Here is a 15,565-nt window from a genome sequence, read left to right as displayed (position 1 = left end):
GACGGCACCGCACGGTGCCAGCACCCTCGGCCGGGACAAACACCCCACCGTGCCCCGGTACCTCCCCAGATGGTTGTGACAGCCGCTCCGGGAGACAGCGGTGCCACAGCAAGGGGACAACCCAGCCCACGCTGTCCCCAGCAGCATCTCCCCGACACCACAGAAGTGGCTCCGCGTTGGCTTGCGGGGACAAGGGCGTGCCTTCCAGGGGAAAACAGCTCCGAAATCAAACCACAGAGGAAAGCTCCGGAACAGGCAATTCCTAACGCGAGTGATTCATTTGTAAGTGATGGCCTGAGAATCCGCTACAACAGAGCCGGGTTATTCACAGCATTAGCAGGTCGCAGGCACGTCCCAGGAAGGCTGGCTGGGGAGCAAACCGAGCTCTGCAGCATCTCACATCACCCACCGCGACACGGGACCTGGCGGAGCCCTGCGCACCCACCACACGCCCTGGGAACACGCACCTTCCACCCAGAGCACATTCCCCCAGGGCTCCCAGGCAATTCCCAGCAGCTGAAGGAAAACAAATGTGATTGAACAAGTTTAAATGAGCCTCCACCTGCCCCCCATCACCTGGGCAGCAGGAGAAGGTTTACATCTACAAGCCCTAACACAATTTCAAGCCACAGTTACATGTCTTCCCTTCAAGAAAGATGCAAAAAGCCCCCTGCTTAGTGTGCGCCTTTGATGTAGAGCTGCAGTGCCTTTATTCCCCCTTCTCCCAAGGGCTTAAAGCACCCACATTTTGCAGGGGACCGAGAAGCACAAAATGAGCAACACAAATTAGCCTCCAAGACAAGGGCTCTCCTGCCCATCTTCATCGCACCAGTGCTACAGGAGTGATTCAGGAGCCCACGGAAATGAGAGGAGTTTAACTCAAGAGCCAAATCCAGCATGGGCAGCTCAACATCCTCGTGACCCCCCCTTCGTGCCACCCCCAACCTCACCGGGGAGGCACCGAGATGTGACAAGACGTGACCAGCGCCGCACTGTGCTCTTCCCTGCCCCACCTGCACCTCAGGCAGTTATCCAAGAAACGCTAATGCAAGCGGGCAACCAAACGATGCGTGGTGGGGCTTCAGAGGTGCCGGCAGGAGAACGCAGGCAGACGAGGAATAGAAGGATGCTGTACTTACCCCCGCAGCAAAGCCCAAGCTCCCATCTAGGATCCGCCTCTGAAAAACAACAAAAACAAACAAAAAAACCCACACCGTTTACTCCTGGCAGTAGCAGCGGAGCGCAGCCACACCACAAACCGCACCGGGGGGAAGCCAGCTGCACCGCTGCCACGCTGACGTGACTTTCTTCTCCCCATCTCTGCAGCCCAAGGGATTTCTGTGCTTTGGGGCAAGAGCCGTGCTCCTCGTGCAGGGGAGCCCACCATCGTAGGGTGGTGGCACCCCACCACCACCAAGAGCCCATCCTGGCTCCCTCAACGCACCGACACTCAGCCCACCCAGTGCCCACACCAAACCGCTCCGAGGATGCGGAAAAATAAACCAGAAACTCTCCCACCCATCTCTACACACTGCCCTGCATTCCCCCTCCTTGGAAGATTTTGATTCCTCTAATAACAGGCTGCTATAAAGAAAGCCCTTACTCTTCCAGTAACCCAGCACGCATCCTGCCCACTTCACTCCCAGCGCAGTTTTTCTTTTTTAGCACATCGCCCTCCCCCAGGAAGAAAACCAACGTGCTACTGCAAAGGGAATCTCGCTTTGCAACAAACTCCTGAATAAATCATCACAAGAGAGAGGCATAAATAATGAATTCATCCGGGCAATTCTGAACACAAAGGCAAGGGGGACCTCTAATTTTGGAATACAAGATGACTTAACCATCAGCACTTGGCTCATTCTGGGCATGGGCTGACCTGAATCCTGCACCAGAGAAACCAGGTTACAGGAGAAGAACCTGCTGTTCCAAACACACAGCCCTGCCTGCGACTCCGGAACGCCGTGAGCTGCACCACAGCACATACCACAGCCCGGAGTCAGGAATTTGATTTCCTTCTCCTCTTCTGTGTTGACACACGGGAGAGAAATGAGCTGGATTTATCTCCCTCCTGCCCCAGGAGCTCCTAGGGCCAATGTCAAGTCCCTCACGCTTGGGACCGAGCAGCCAAACCCACCCCTGAGCACAGCATAGCCCTCGCCCCGGACCCCCTTCGCCTCCTGGGGATGGGGGATGCAATCCCAGCACCCACCTGCCCGCTGGAAAACACGAAGACCAGCGCCGAGCCCGCCGCCGTCAGCCCCCAGGTGAGGAAGGTTCCCAGCACCGCCTGGATCACTGGCCCGTGCCCCGGGATCATGCTGACCTAGGAGAAACGAGGTGCGTCAGGAGAAGCGCCCGGTGTTTAGAGACAGAGAACAACCCCCAGATCCTTCCCTGGTTTATGGGGGAGCGCCCCAAACCCCTCCTCACCAAAGGGAACTTTGCAATTTAACCCGAGATCCGAGGAGCAGGAGGGACGGGATGTACCACATCCCATCCAGTGCACAACCCCACGTGGACTTCGCAGAGAAACACAAAGAAATGATGCTCAAACCTCGCCGAGAGGACACTTGCTCCCGGGTGATTCCCGGGCACATTCATCACATCACACTTCGTGAGGGCACTTATTCGTCAAAAAACCCAGTTTTACTCCCACTGAAGGCAAACGCCCTTGCAGCACCCGGCTCAAAATGCCTCAGGACCAAGCAAAAAGGGGAAGAAGTCCCAGGACGGGGCACCAAACCCCAGCTCCGGGCTGTGGTGAGGCTGGGAGAGGGCTGTCTGAGCAGAGGGATATTGGGAACGGCCCAGGGAGCCGCACTGCCACGAAAATACACGTATGTGCATGAACAGACATGTAAATATACCAAAATACACACATATATGTACATCTACATGGAAATATATGAAAATACACACACGTTTATATGTGTAAATATACCAAAACACACATGTATTTATACATTTATATATAAATCCATAAGAAACACACGCACTATTGCCTTCTCCCCGCCTCGAAGCCCCTCCCGGCCTTGCCCCAGGGCCACTGCGGAACCTGCGGCGTGAGTGCCCGGGGTCAGACCCGCCCCCCGCGGCTGCCCGACCCCGGGGGGAGGGAGACCCCCCTCCTGCATCACCCCACCCCAGAACCCCGAGTCCCTCCCGGGCTCCACGGGGGGACCCCAACGCCCCACCGGGCTCCCTCACAAGCCCTAACCCGGGCACCCCGGCCCTGGGGCAGGCGCCCGGCATCCCCGAGCCCTACAGCCGCCACAGCTGGACTCAGAGCTCCTGCACCGCCCGCCCCCAGAGGACCCCAACACCCCCGTCGCCCCCGGTCGCGGTCCCCGCTCACCGCCCGGCGCTGCCCGCCGCGGCCCCGCCGCCACTTCCTGGTGCCGGCACACGTGTCGCCGCCGTCGCCCCGCCCACCGCCGCGGCCGCCGCCAATGGGAGCGCGGCGGGGGCGGGCCGCCCGCGGTTCTGCGTTTCGGGCGGGCGAGGCGGCGGGAGAGCGAGGCGGGCGGGCGGCGCGGGCGGGCGCGGTAAGGCGCGGTGTAGGGGGGGAGCTGGCACTGCCACTGCCACCGCCACCCCCGGGCACGGCGCAGCCCCCCGCGGTAAGGGGAGCCCCGGGATGGGCTTCCCGCTGGGATGATTAAAGGCAGCTCCTGCTCTTTGGATTGGGGTGCTCTGAGAGTGCCCCTTGCTGACACCCAGCAGCTCACGAGCGCGGCCCCACCATTGGTGTGATGAGCTGCACCCGTGCAGCGCCATGAGTCATGCTCATTAGCAACCAGAGGTTGCACCTTAATAATGAGCACCTGGCAACCTGCTGGAAACATCCCCCAACCGTCACTACTGGCATCCGTCCCCAGCACAGCCTTTGGACAGTGCATTGGGCACCGCCGTGTCCCCCACCCATTGATGCCCCCTCAAAGCACCGTCATGGGGCACATGGTGGCCAAGCCTGCTGCCATGGTGGGCTGGGGGCAGAAGCAGTTCCAGCACTGATCCCTCCCTGGCAGCGCAGCAGCACTGGCAGGAGGGACTGAGGCTTATGGCCGTGGGGCAGAGGTAGCCAGGGTCAGCGCGGGGCTTGCTGGTGCCACCTGCTCATGCCACACCAGAAGGTGCAGCTGGTGGCAGAAGGACGCATTCAGCTCTTCTGCAACATAACCCTTCTTTATTAGAGCATTTATGGCTTAACAGCCTTTGATCAGCCTCCCCTGCCACAGCTGGGAAAGGTCAAGGCCATTTGAAACCTCCCTGATTTAGGATTTAATCAATCTCCCCCTGTAATTGCCTGCATCCTTCATTAGCTCCCCTAACGTGGCAGCTGCAGTGCGAGGTGCCAGCTGGGAGGGACGCGAGGACAGAGCGAATGGAGGTCCCCTTGCTGCCCTGGGGTTCCCCGGCCAGCCGTGACGGAGGCGCTGGCAGGGCTGGGGACAGCTGGTGAGCCGGCGGGGCTGGCCCCGGGGGACACCGCTGACACGGGAGCCCTGCACGCTGCTGCGGGCTGGGGGCGGCTGGCAGGGATGCCCCTGCTTGGGGGCGTGTGGGCAGTCAATGGGGACAGTCGTGGTGGCAGTGAGGCTTCGTGCGGGAGCATCAGCAAAATCAACTCACACCCCCCCCTTCCCTGGTGCCATTTCTGTGTGCAGGGACACCTCCGTGTCACTGTCCCCAGCATAAGAGGGTGGACGGGCTGTTCCCCCCCCAGTAAAGGCAGTGCCAGGGAGGGCTGGCAGCTCCTGTCTGTACCAGCACCAGGAAGGATGAGACCGGTGCTCACAACCCTGCATTACCTTAAGTCCCTAAAATGCATTTTAAGCAACAAAAGGGGCACAAATCCTTGTGCAATCGCTCTTGTTAAGGCACGTGAGATGTTACAAGGGGCAGCACCGCAGTCCCGGCTCCTGGGACCCCTGGGGCCGCTGGGCAGCCAGGACCTGAATCTCTTCATTTTGTTGCAATAAAACTCTTTAGTGATGTCTGGGGTAGCTGTGGCGGGCAGAGGGTGCAGGGGACACAGCCTGGGGACAGAGCCCAGGGACACCGCAGGCTGAGGCGGGTTTGGAGATGCCCCAGACGTGTCCCTTGCCGGGCACGGCAGCGGGGTGCCTCTGCTCCTGCGTCCCCTTTGCGCAGGCTGGGCTCATGGCTGGGCTCTTTCCCAACACAAATCCATCCGTGTCACGCTGGGGCAGTGGATGGAGCCAGCCTGGCCCCGCTCCAAGGCGGCTGCTGAGCCGAGGGAACAAGGACATCCAGAGACGTCCAGGGGACGGGGCACGGGAGCGGCACAGCACCTCAGGCAGCGCCAGGCAGGGACACGCCATCCCCATCCCACGAGATAATGGCACCTATCAGTGACAGGGCACAAAGTGACAGCTTTACGCTTCTCCGCTGGCTTTAGGCTCGCCGTGAGAGGCGGGATGGGTGCGGTGCGAGGCAGGATGGGTGCGGACGCGGGGTCCCAGTGGTGCTGAGCTACGACCTGGGGCTGGTTGGAACCAGGGGACACGAGATTGGCGCGTGCTGTGACTAACCCTGACATTCCAGCCCGGCTGCCAAATGCAGAGCACTGTTTAAGTCCCGGTTTAATGCTCACGACCCTCCAACGAGCCAGGCACAGCGGGGAGAGGCACGGGCAGGAGCAGAGATTTCAGTCGGCGGTTGCCAAAGGCTCATTAGCGTCAAGGCTTTAGCGATACGATTCCTGGGGAATGTTGTGTGCAGCAGCTTTCACTGCAGCCCAGCCCCGGCACCCTCGGCAGAGATCAATAAACTAATTACGGAGGCAAATAATGGTGGGGTGAGAATGGGAGCCGGAGGAAGGAGCCGCAGGGAGGGCTGGGGGAACGGGAGGCAGCCCCGGGGAAGGAAGGTGTGGGGGCTCCTGGGGAGAGGCCCCGAAACCCGCATCCCGCGGGGTCTGGGTGCTGCGGGGCATGTGGTGATGCTGCGCCCGCCTCGGCCTCTCCCTCCCCATCAATCACCGCCGCAGACGCTGCCCGATTAAATCACCTCGTCCGGCAGCCACCAGCCTGGCTCTGCCCTGCCTCGGGGGTGCGGGGAGATGCTGCAGGCCGGGCTGGCTGGTTAATTAGCAGACAGCAAAGCTTCCCCCCATCCCAGGCATCCCTGGAATTGAGCCAGGCAGCCTCCAGCCCGGCGTCAGCGGAGCCAACAAAGCCACCCGTGGCCGTTGGGCTGGAGATGGGAAGGGACAGGGACAGGGACAGAGCAGTGCCACCCAAAGCACCCACAGGAGAGGAAACGCCGCAGTCACCTCTGCCTGCACTGGCCTTGTCCCTACGGCCACAGGGACAGCGGGGTCCCTCCGAGGGCAGCGTGCTGGGGAGGAGCGGGCTCAGGCATGGCTGCCACCCCAGCAGCGGGGACAGTGACAGGGCCAGCAAGGCTGGGTGGCATCACTGCGCTCCCTGCAAAGGTCCTTCCCACCACGTCATGGGGCACTGCAGCCAGAGGAAAGGAGATGAGAGGAAGCGTTGACCCCCAGGGACCCGTCCCCCAGCACAAACAGGGTCCGGACCGATAACCCGGCACGTTTGCCATCGGTCATTAACGGAGGTAACGAGAGAGACCAGCAGAAGGGCTGTGGGCAGGGCTGCTCCTGAGGACAGCAATGGGCACGGCATGCGTAGGGACCCCACGGCACCCACTTGGCACCCAAAAGCGGGTGACGGGCCCCACGCATCCCCGTCCCTCCCCCAGCAGCACGAGCAGGAGGAGCAGCCCGCAGGGCAAACCCTTCCCCTCCCGACTGCTGGGCAACGGCAGCTGCCTCCCAGTTCCCCCAGTTCTCCTCCGCCATCAGAGAGCCCCACCAGTCCAACACAGCCTCTTTCATCCCTGCAAAATGCCGGAGATCCCTCCGCTCCCACTTCCACGTATCGGGGAGAAAGGCCGGCTCACCCTACCCCTCCGTTGGCAGCCGAACCCCCAGCTCCTTTCAACACTCGTTTCCAGGACAGGGGGCGAAAGCGCCGTTTTCCACAGGGACTCTTGCGGAACGGCTGGGAATGGATGGCAGGAAACTTGGAAGGACTTTAAAAACCGCTTTGTGGTCACGTAATCCCCATGCCCCTCTCCCAGGGGTTATATCGGCCACCGAAGCCGTGTGGGAAGAGGCCGTGCAGTTCTCCTATATCCAGCCCTGCCAGTAAATTGCTTTTCAGCATCATGGATGCTTCCCAGGCTAAAGGACAAAGAGGAGTTTATCTGCCAGCACCAAACCAGCTGCTGGGGCACAACGTCTCTCCGAGCCGGGGACCACCCAGAGATACAGATCACACTCTACACTAGGCTTTAATTCAAGCCTAAATCTAAGCAGAATTAAAAAAAAAAAAAAAATATCTTCAAAAGGCTCAAGCACAGCTCCCTGATTCAGCGAGCTGCTGGTGCACTCCTCGCTGGGTGGATGTCAGCCCAGATCAGCGCCTTAATACACACAATACACACTGGCCCGTCATTTCTTTAGTTTGGGGGATTTTTTTTAATGAAGATCAGATCTGGTTTTCGCCAAGCGAGCTTGCTGGCTGCATTCTCACAGCTCCCCAGCCCCTGCACCCAAGGCCAGCCGCCCACAGGGGTGAAAGCACAGGGCGGCCAAAGCCCCGATGCTCCACAGGCAGCCGGCGAGAGGCACCCCGGGACCCCACGCTCGCCCCGCTCTGGCTGCCCACCACGCCGGCCGCCGGCACAGCGGGCAGACGATGCTCAGCACCACGATGGGAGAAACTGTGGTGAGCCCAGGGACTGGTCTCGGTGCCAGGCGAGGGGGGACCACGGCACACCGACCTGCCAGGAGCACGGCTCGCTGCGTGCTGAGGGACCCCGGGGGGAGATGTGGCAGCGTCACCTATTCAGGGGAGAAATTCAAGGAGGCAGCGCTGGAAACGCGCACAGCAAGGCTTTACCCTGCCCTTCCCGCTGCCAAGGCGGCTCTGAGGGAAGGGCAGGGTCACGACATCCCTCCTGGGCACAGGAACCAGCCGAGAGAGGATAAAACTACCGTGAAAAGGTCGCGAGGCATCAAAACCTTCTCCCGTGCCACGCTGGTGTGCTGCTCTCCCTCCTCCCCGCTGCCGGGGAACATCTCTGCGCTGCCTGCACCCCTGCCTGCGTTTCCAGCAGGCAGAGCACGACGATGTCCCCAGGGCCACGTTGCAGGCACCCTGCCCCGAGCAGCATCCCAGGGACCTGCCCCGGGGCTTCCGCAGGTGACAGGCAATGGGGCACCCCCACCCCAGCCGGCAGCACCCCGCTCTCCCATCCCCATCAGCCAAACCAGCTTCTCCTCTCTCCTCCCTCCTCGCACGCTTTCACTGGGGTATTCATTTCCACATCGTTTGTTTCAGGAGGAGCTTTTTCCAGCCTCCTAAAGACTTATGAGGCTGATCATGATTCTCCCTCGTGCCCCGGGACCCGGTGTCTTCAGCTCCACCTTGGGCAGTGGATGGCTAAGCGCAAAGAGAACCTCCCAGCCCCTCTCGCCGCAATCAGCAGCTTCACTCCGGGCTCTTTGTTCCAAGTCACTCTTAATTTCCTGCTTTCTATTGTTGCTTTGATAAGTGATGGAAGTGGGGGGGAAAGGAATAGCTATTATTTAATTGCTTTCAAGATCTCAAACAAACCAGAGCAGAGGTTATCTCCCCCAAACCTCTCTTTTTTGGTCGTACTCCTCCAGTCATCATTACTGGGTAACTGCAGAGGCTGTGGCAGTAGCCACCCATATTGCTCAAGTCCCCAGAGACCCCAAAGCTGTGGGCAATCACTGCGTCACCTTCCCACCTCCCCCAGGCCAGCAAGCACCTGCCTTGGCTTGCCTTTGGTGGCAAGGTGCAAAACCCTGGGGCCAAGGTACTCCCAGCTGCCTGGGAGGCTTTGGGGATCTCAGACACTCCTTGGGGGGTCTCTGGCAGGGTCACAGTGTGGCCATCATGTGTGGCATCACAGCTGCCATCACCCTGCCCTGTCCCTTTCCCCCCCCCAGTAGTCCTGGATACACCAGGAGAAGCTGAGCCCATTGCACAATCACTGGAATCAAAATGTGGAGAATCAGCTTCTACTGCAGGAGCCAGGCAGCAAGGCCAAGGTCGTGCGAGGAAGAGGAAGGAGCCGAGGGGTGTGTGGCCCCAAGGGCTCTCTTCTGCTGGAAGCCCCATGGAACCGGGCAGGTCCTGCCACGCTCTGGGTGGAACCAGGGTCCTGGCACCCACGCTGCCTGCAGCACATGCTGCTGGCACCCCCTCCAAGCCCCTGGTTTTGGGTCCCCTTTGCCACACACCAACACCCTCTGCGAGCGGGAGAGGCTCTGCTCATGGGTGCAAAGCCCGGGACCATGTGTCCAGCTGGAGCTTGAGGAGCAGCACCCAGAGCTGCAGGCAGCCGAGGTGCCCTGCTTGGCTGGCCAGGTGCTGGCAGGGCAGTGGGCACAGCAGGGCGGGCAGAGCAGGCAGGGAAAGGAGCAGGCAGGGCAGGCAGAGGAAGGCAGAACAGGGTGGGCAAGGTGGGCAGTGCGGGCACAGGAGGGCAGAGAGGGGAGCAGGCAGGGCGGGCAGAGAGTGTGGGCAGCGCGAGCAGAGGAAGGTGGGCAGGGTGGGTAGAGCAGGGTGGGAGGAGAGCAGGCAGTGCAGGCAGAGAAGGGTGGGCAGAGCAGGCAGGGTGCGCAGCACGGGCAGAGGAGGGTGAGGAGGGTGGGCAGGGCGGTCAGAGAAGCGTAGGAAGAGGAGGGCAGGGAGGGGAACGGGCAGGGTGGGTGGGCAGGGCAGGCAGAGGAGGGCAGGGTGGGCAGCGCGGTCAGAGGAGGGTGGCCAGGGTGGGCAGGGAGGGAAGAAGGCAGGGTGGGCAGGGCAGAGCAGGCAGAGGAGGGTGGGCAGGGTGGGCAGAGAAGGTCAGGCAGAGGAGGGCAGGGAGGGGAGAGGGCAGGGTGGGCAGGGCGGGCAGGGAGAAGAGCAGGCAGTGAGGGGAGCGGGCAGGGTGGGCAGAGGAGGGTGGGCAGAGGGGAGAGGGCAGGGCGGGCAGGGCGGACAGGGAGGGGAGCAGGCAGGGTGGGCAGAGGGCAGAGCAGGGCGGGGAGCAGGCAGGGAGGGGAGCAGGCAGGGTGGGCAGAGGGCAGAGCAGGGTGGGCAGCACGGGCAGGGCTGTCCCCGCCCCGGCCCCGCAGAGCCGCCCCGCGCGGGGCGGGGCGCAGCCGGTGCGCTGGGTCCGGTGGCGGAGCCGCGCCGGGGACGGCGGGTGCGCGGAGCCCGGCGGAGCGTAGCGGAGCCGATCCGATCGGTGCGGAGCGGAGCGGAGCGGTGCCGGCGCCTCCCCGCTGCCCGCCGGTCCGGGGCGCGGCGGCGGCAGCAGGTGAGCGGCGGGGAGCGGATGGATGGATGGATGGATGGATGGATGGATGGATGGACGGACGGACGGACCCCGGGGGGATGGATCCTGGGGGAAAACCGCGCCCCCGCCCCGAGCGATTCGCCCGCGGGAGTCTCCGGGCTCGGGGTGCCCGTCCCGGCTCGGGTGGTGGCCGGGGGTGGGGGGAAGGGGCTGGCGCCCCGCCGAAAGGCGAAGGAAGGGAAGGGAAAAGGTTCCCCCCCGCGCTCGGTGCTCCGGGCGTCGGTCGCACCCAGCGGGGACTCACCGGTTGGATTTGGGGAGTGATGAGGAGTCCGGTACCGCCGGAGGCAGGAGGAGCTGTGGCGTGTCCAGGGCAGAGGCTGCTCGGCACTGCACGGGCTCCGGAGGCGAGACGAGGGGAAAGCCCCTCCACAGAGCATCTCTCCCATGGAGCTTGGCAGCAGGGTGGGCAAACCTCCCCAGGAATCCCTTCATTTCTATTTATCCTCTGATTTCTAGAATCTTCTCTTTCATCCCCAGAGCAAGGGAAGATGACATCTCAGCTCCTCTGAACCAGCAGTGCCCTGGGACCAGCAGAGCCATGGAGCTGGAATACGAATTGCCCAACGCAACTGCGTTCTGGTTCTCCCCAGCTTCCCCCTTCGACAACTTCTCCGTGGAGGCACCCACCAACGTGTCGCAGAATGCCACAGGCCAGCACTTCGACCTGACCAGCAACGCCATCCTCACCTTCATCTACTTCGTGGTCTGCATCATAGGGCTGTGCGGCAACACCCTGGTGATATATGTCATCCTTCGTTATGCCAAGATGAAGACCATCACCAACATCTACATCCTCAACCTGGCCATCGCAGACGAGCTGTTCATGCTCGGTCTGCCCTTCCTGGCCATGCAGGTAGCCCTGGTACACTGGCCCTTTGGCAAAGCCATCTGCAGAATTGTCATGACGGTGGACGGGATCAACCAGTTCACCAGTATCTTCTGCTTAACCGTTATGAGCGTTGACCGGTACCTGGCTGTTGTCCATCCCATTAAATCTGCCAAGTGGAGGCGGCCCAGGACAGCCAAAATGATCAATGTGGCCGTTTGGGGCGTCTCCCTGTTGGTGATCATGCCCATCATGATTTATGCTGGGGTGCAGCATAATCATGGCAGGAGTAGCTGCACCATCATCTGGCCGGGAGAGTCGGGCGCCTGGTACACGGGCTTCATCATCTACGCCTTCATCCTGGGCTTTCTGGTGCCTCTCACCATTATCTGCCTTTGCTACTTGTTCATCATTATCAAAGTCAAGTCCTCGGGCATCAGAGTGGGCTCCTCCAAGAGGAAAAAGTCTGAGAAGAAAGTCACCAGGATGGTCTCCATCGTGGTCGCAGTCTTCATCTTCTGCTGGCTCCCCTTCTACATCTTTAACGTCTCCTCTGTCTCCGTCCTGATCGTGCCCACGCCTGTCCTCAAGGGCATGTTCGACTTTGTGGTGGTCCTCAGTTACGCCAACAGCTGTGCCAACCCCATCCTTTACGCCTTCTTGTCCGACAACTTCAAGAAGAGCTTTCAGAACGTCCTCTGCCTGGTGAAGGTCAGCGGCATGGACGAGGCGGACCGGAGTGACAGCAAGCAGGACAAATCCAGGCTCAACGAGACCACGGAAACCCAAAGGACCCTGCTCAATGGCGACCTGCAGACGAGCATCTGAGGGGACGGCAGGGTTGTCCTTCCTTTGCTCTCCTCTTCCCACTTGCTCCCAACTGGCAGTGGCATGTACGGAGTCAGGGCAGGAGAGCCAGCTTTGGGGACGGCAGTGTGCACACCGGTGGGCAGCGGGGGTCCTCAGCTTGGCTCCTCCTGAGCTGCTGGCGGGTTGGCTTTCAAGCGCTGGGAAGGAGACGGATCAAGAGGAGCTGCCTCGCCAGGAAAACAAAGAACTTGTAGCCACACAGCGCATTTCGACACCAAAGTGCCACCGCAGGCAACAGCCATCGCTGGGGTGGCTCTGCCGGCTGCCCCTCGGGGCTGGTTGGCTTTGGGTGCTCTGCCCCACGATGGGCGCTTGCCCGCAGCCACGTGCACGCAGCGGGGTGACCTCAGGAGGAGCCGCGGCCACGGGTGTGTGCCAACATGATGTGCCACCGCAGAGATGCGCCGTCTTATAGCCAAGACCCGGTGGGAGCTCCCCGAGAGTGGTCCCACAGCCACCCTCCCCGAGAGGACGAGGAATATTTGGGGTTGCATTTTGCCTGGCTTACAAGTTACTCCATCGCCTCCCCTGAAGCCTCCCTGGCTGCTGTTTGACTGCGTCGTTTGCAACAGCGGCCCTGCCCGCAGGTGGCACGCCAGGACGGAGGCCGCTGCCACCTTGGGAACAGCGCTGCCACCCTGTCAGCCCACAGCCCCTCTGGTCCCACCACGCTCCTTCCCTGCCTCCTCCGGCCCCGCCGTCTCCGCTGCAGGAGAGCCCCTTCCCTCCTCCCGCCGTGACGTCACCTGCCCGCAGGTTTTTCTCCTCGGATGGAGGATTTCCCCCCTTTTCCCTCCCAAGGAGACGCTGCCCCTCCTGCCACCCACGTCTGCTCACGGTCCATCCCGAGATCGCTGCTGTCCCCAGCCGTGGCACAAGCAACCACGGCACGCTTGCCTGGCACCAGTCCCTGGTGGGAAATCCTCGGAAGCGTTTAAACAGCAGAAAAACACCGGGGTTTTGGAGCATCCTGGCACGGGCTGCGGCACATCCCGCTGCTGACGGCTCCTGCAGCTTGGGTGAGCCAGGGGTTTGTCCTGCCCCGGCTCCGAGCATCGCTGGGGCTGCTGGGGAGCATCGACCGGCCGCCAGTGACACCAGCCCTGCTCCTTCCAGGCAAGTCACGCCAGAGGAAAGGGTTATGGAGAGGATGGGGGACAGGAGGTGGGGGGTGCTGGGGACTTGGCCCCGACCCTGGGTGAGCCAAAGGGACTGGGCAGAGCAGACAACAGGGTTTCCAGCACAGAAGAGCAGGGCAGCACGCACCCAGCCCCCCCCATCCCTCTCCTGCACCGCAGCACGGGAATGGGGGGACACGGGGTGCAGCGCATGGTGTGAGGGGTGGGGGGTCTGGCATTTAGCCTCTCAAGACAATCCTGGAGCGCTCGGCTCTGCGCCTGTCCCTCTGGGGCAGTGCACAAACCCAGGGCTTCAGGAGCCCTGACCGCCCGCTCCTGCCCCGGCGCAGCCGCCCCGCTCGGCCAGCACAGCGGGAACAGGAGGGAAAGCCCAGGGGAGAGGGAGAAGCGCCGTCTTCCTGCCAGAGCACCCCGAGCAGCTTCTGTGCCAAAGGCCAGGCTCCGCTCACAGGCTCTTGCTCCAGAGCCGAGCCGTGGGAACGCAGCGCTTTAGGTGGAGAAAACAGCCCGGTCTCGTCCACCCTCCCCTTTCCCATCCCACCCATATGTCCCCGCACCAGCCCCATCGCCGGCAGACGCCGAGCCGTCACCTCGTCCTACAAGCGATGCGGGAGGTGAGGGTGAGCGCTGCCCATGGGGTGCCAGCGCCCGCTTTGGGGTGCTGCCCTGCTCAGCCCTGTACCCCCCATCGATGCTCCAAGAGCAGCAGCTCTGGGAGTTTTCCCATGGCTGTGCCTGGTCCCTGCAGCGAGGAGCATCGTCCGTGTCCCTGCCTGGGGCATGACACATCAGCCGTGCCCCCCCAGCACCCCCCCAAAAGGAGCTCAGTGCCAGGCTCGACGCCTGCTCCCCATCCCAGCTTTCCCAGACACCATCTCCAGCACGGCAGCACCAGCACTGGGGACACAGCGCAGGGCTCGGGAGCTTTCTGCGGGGAAAGCAGAGCGTTGTCAGCATTTATTTGCTTTTAACCACGTACTGCTCCTCCGAGGGACGCGTGTCTGTGCCAGGAGGCAGCGTGCAGGCTCAGCGCTGAGCAGGCAGCTGCCTGTCCCCTCGCTGCCTGTGCCGGGCTGCGCAGGCAGCTGCTCCCCGAGCGCATCCCTGCGCCGGCTGCATGAAGTAAAGCTGAACGCAGGCTGTGAGGCAGCGCAGGCTGCCCTGCTGATGCTGCAGGAATTAAAACACGAGCAGCATGTCACACTACAGTGAAATACGGGATGGTGACGGCCAGGCCTGGTGCAGCCGGAACCCTCTGTTAAGATAAGGCTTCGGTGTCACCACCGCTGCGATGCGTCAGCCGGGCTTTGGATATTTCATATTTGGTAGGCAGCGGAGGGGTTATTTGTGTGGAAAGCAGGAGCAGGGGGCGTTATGCCCCTGCCCATGACAGGAGACGACAACGCACCCCCCAGCACTCACCCTCGAGGGGCCAGCCCCAGACCTGCCAGCGGCTGGCATCGTCACGGTCCTGTCCCTGCAAGCCCTGCCGCCAACACCCCGACCGATGGCGGGGGGGAGCGTGGGAGGCGATGCCTATTCCCAGCCGCACGCCCATGAGAGTCTTCAGCAGGAGCTCCCAGCCAGGAGCGTCTCCTCTCTGTCCTGCTTTAATGTTGAAAATACTAAAAAGCCCGTCTTTCTATGCCCAGGTCAGCGTTGTCCTGGTGAAACCCCCCAGGCAGTGACATTTCTGGCAGCCTGGAGCTGCGCAGGGGGGGCTGTGATCTGAAATACCCCGATCCCCCGCTTTGCACTCTCTTGGGCTGGGGATAACAGGGCTGCGGGTGAGAAGTGAGGGGTGCGGGGGGGGGGCTGCCACCGACATCCCAAAGGCCACCAAGGTGGGATGCTGCAGGGCAGGAGCATGAGGTGGCTCCTGGGGGGGTGCCAGGGCACCCCACGGCCGCCCTGCCGCAGCTCACCCCGGGGAAAGGGCAGGAGAGCGAAACACGCTGCCTCGGAGGAGCGAGCAGGGGAGGCAGCCGCAGACGCTGCCCAACGCGCGCCGTAAAACCAGCAAAATAAAACCTTCCGCTGGTTCATTGCTAATAAACAGCAGCGCTGTCGCTGCTGCGACTAACAAAGTTTTCCTGCCCAGCCACTTGATTTTAGTGGGAACTTGATCTCATATCGGATCTGTTCTGAACAGCCTCGCAGGGCTGCTGGCGGCGTGATGAGAAATCTCTCCCGGTTATTGCAGAGTGAACAGGCTGATGCTGCAAGTGCTGGAGTGGCTCCGCTGCTACTTCACACGCAGACTGTCCCCGGGCAAGTGAGATTAATTACAGCTCCCGCCCGCCCG

General features: G+C 62.0%; 2 protein-coding genes across 3 annotated transcripts in view; one reads left to right on the top strand and one right to left on the bottom strand.

Annotated features, from left to right (window-relative positions):
* The window catches only part of SLC39A11 (solute carrier family 39 member 11), a 97,508-nt gene extending 94,106 nt beyond the window's left edge, over positions 1–3,402 (bottom strand). The window contains exons 1-3 of one of the 2 annotated variants that reach the window (XM_054222048.1): positions 3,356–3,402; positions 2,210–2,323; positions 1,140–1,178 (exon numbers count right to left, since the gene is read on the bottom strand). In XM_054222048.1, coding sequence (XP_054078023.1) covers positions 1,140–1,178; positions 2,210–2,317 — 147 coding nt within the window. In that variant the 5' untranslated portion in view covers positions 2,318–2,323; positions 3,356–3,402. The remainder of the gene's footprint in view (positions 1–1,139; positions 1,179–2,209; positions 2,324–3,355) is intronic. The other variant, XM_054222049.1, reaches the window with a different exon arrangement.
* Positions 3,403–10,260: 6,858 nt separating this feature from the next.
* SSTR2 (somatostatin receptor 2) lies at positions 10,261–13,147 on the top strand. The gene is made up of 2 exons (XM_054221312.1): positions 10,261–10,383; positions 10,903–13,147. Exon 2 carries the CDS (start codon positions 10,964–10,966, stop codon positions 12,077–12,079), a length of 1,116 nt encoding a protein of 371 aa, XP_054077287.1. The 5' UTR covers positions 10,261–10,383; positions 10,903–10,963; the 3' UTR covers positions 12,080–13,147.
* The last annotated feature ends 2,418 nt before the right edge of the window (positions 13,148–15,565 follow it).

The sequence above is a fragment of the Rissa tridactyla genome, chromosome 15 (genome assembly GCF_028500815.1).
Source record: "Rissa tridactyla isolate bRisTri1 chromosome 15, bRisTri1.patW.cur.20221130, whole genome shotgun sequence".
NCBI lineage: Eukaryota > Metazoa > Chordata > Aves > Charadriiformes > Laridae > Rissa > Rissa tridactyla.
This window is presented reverse-complemented; position numbering and strand designations above follow the sequence as displayed.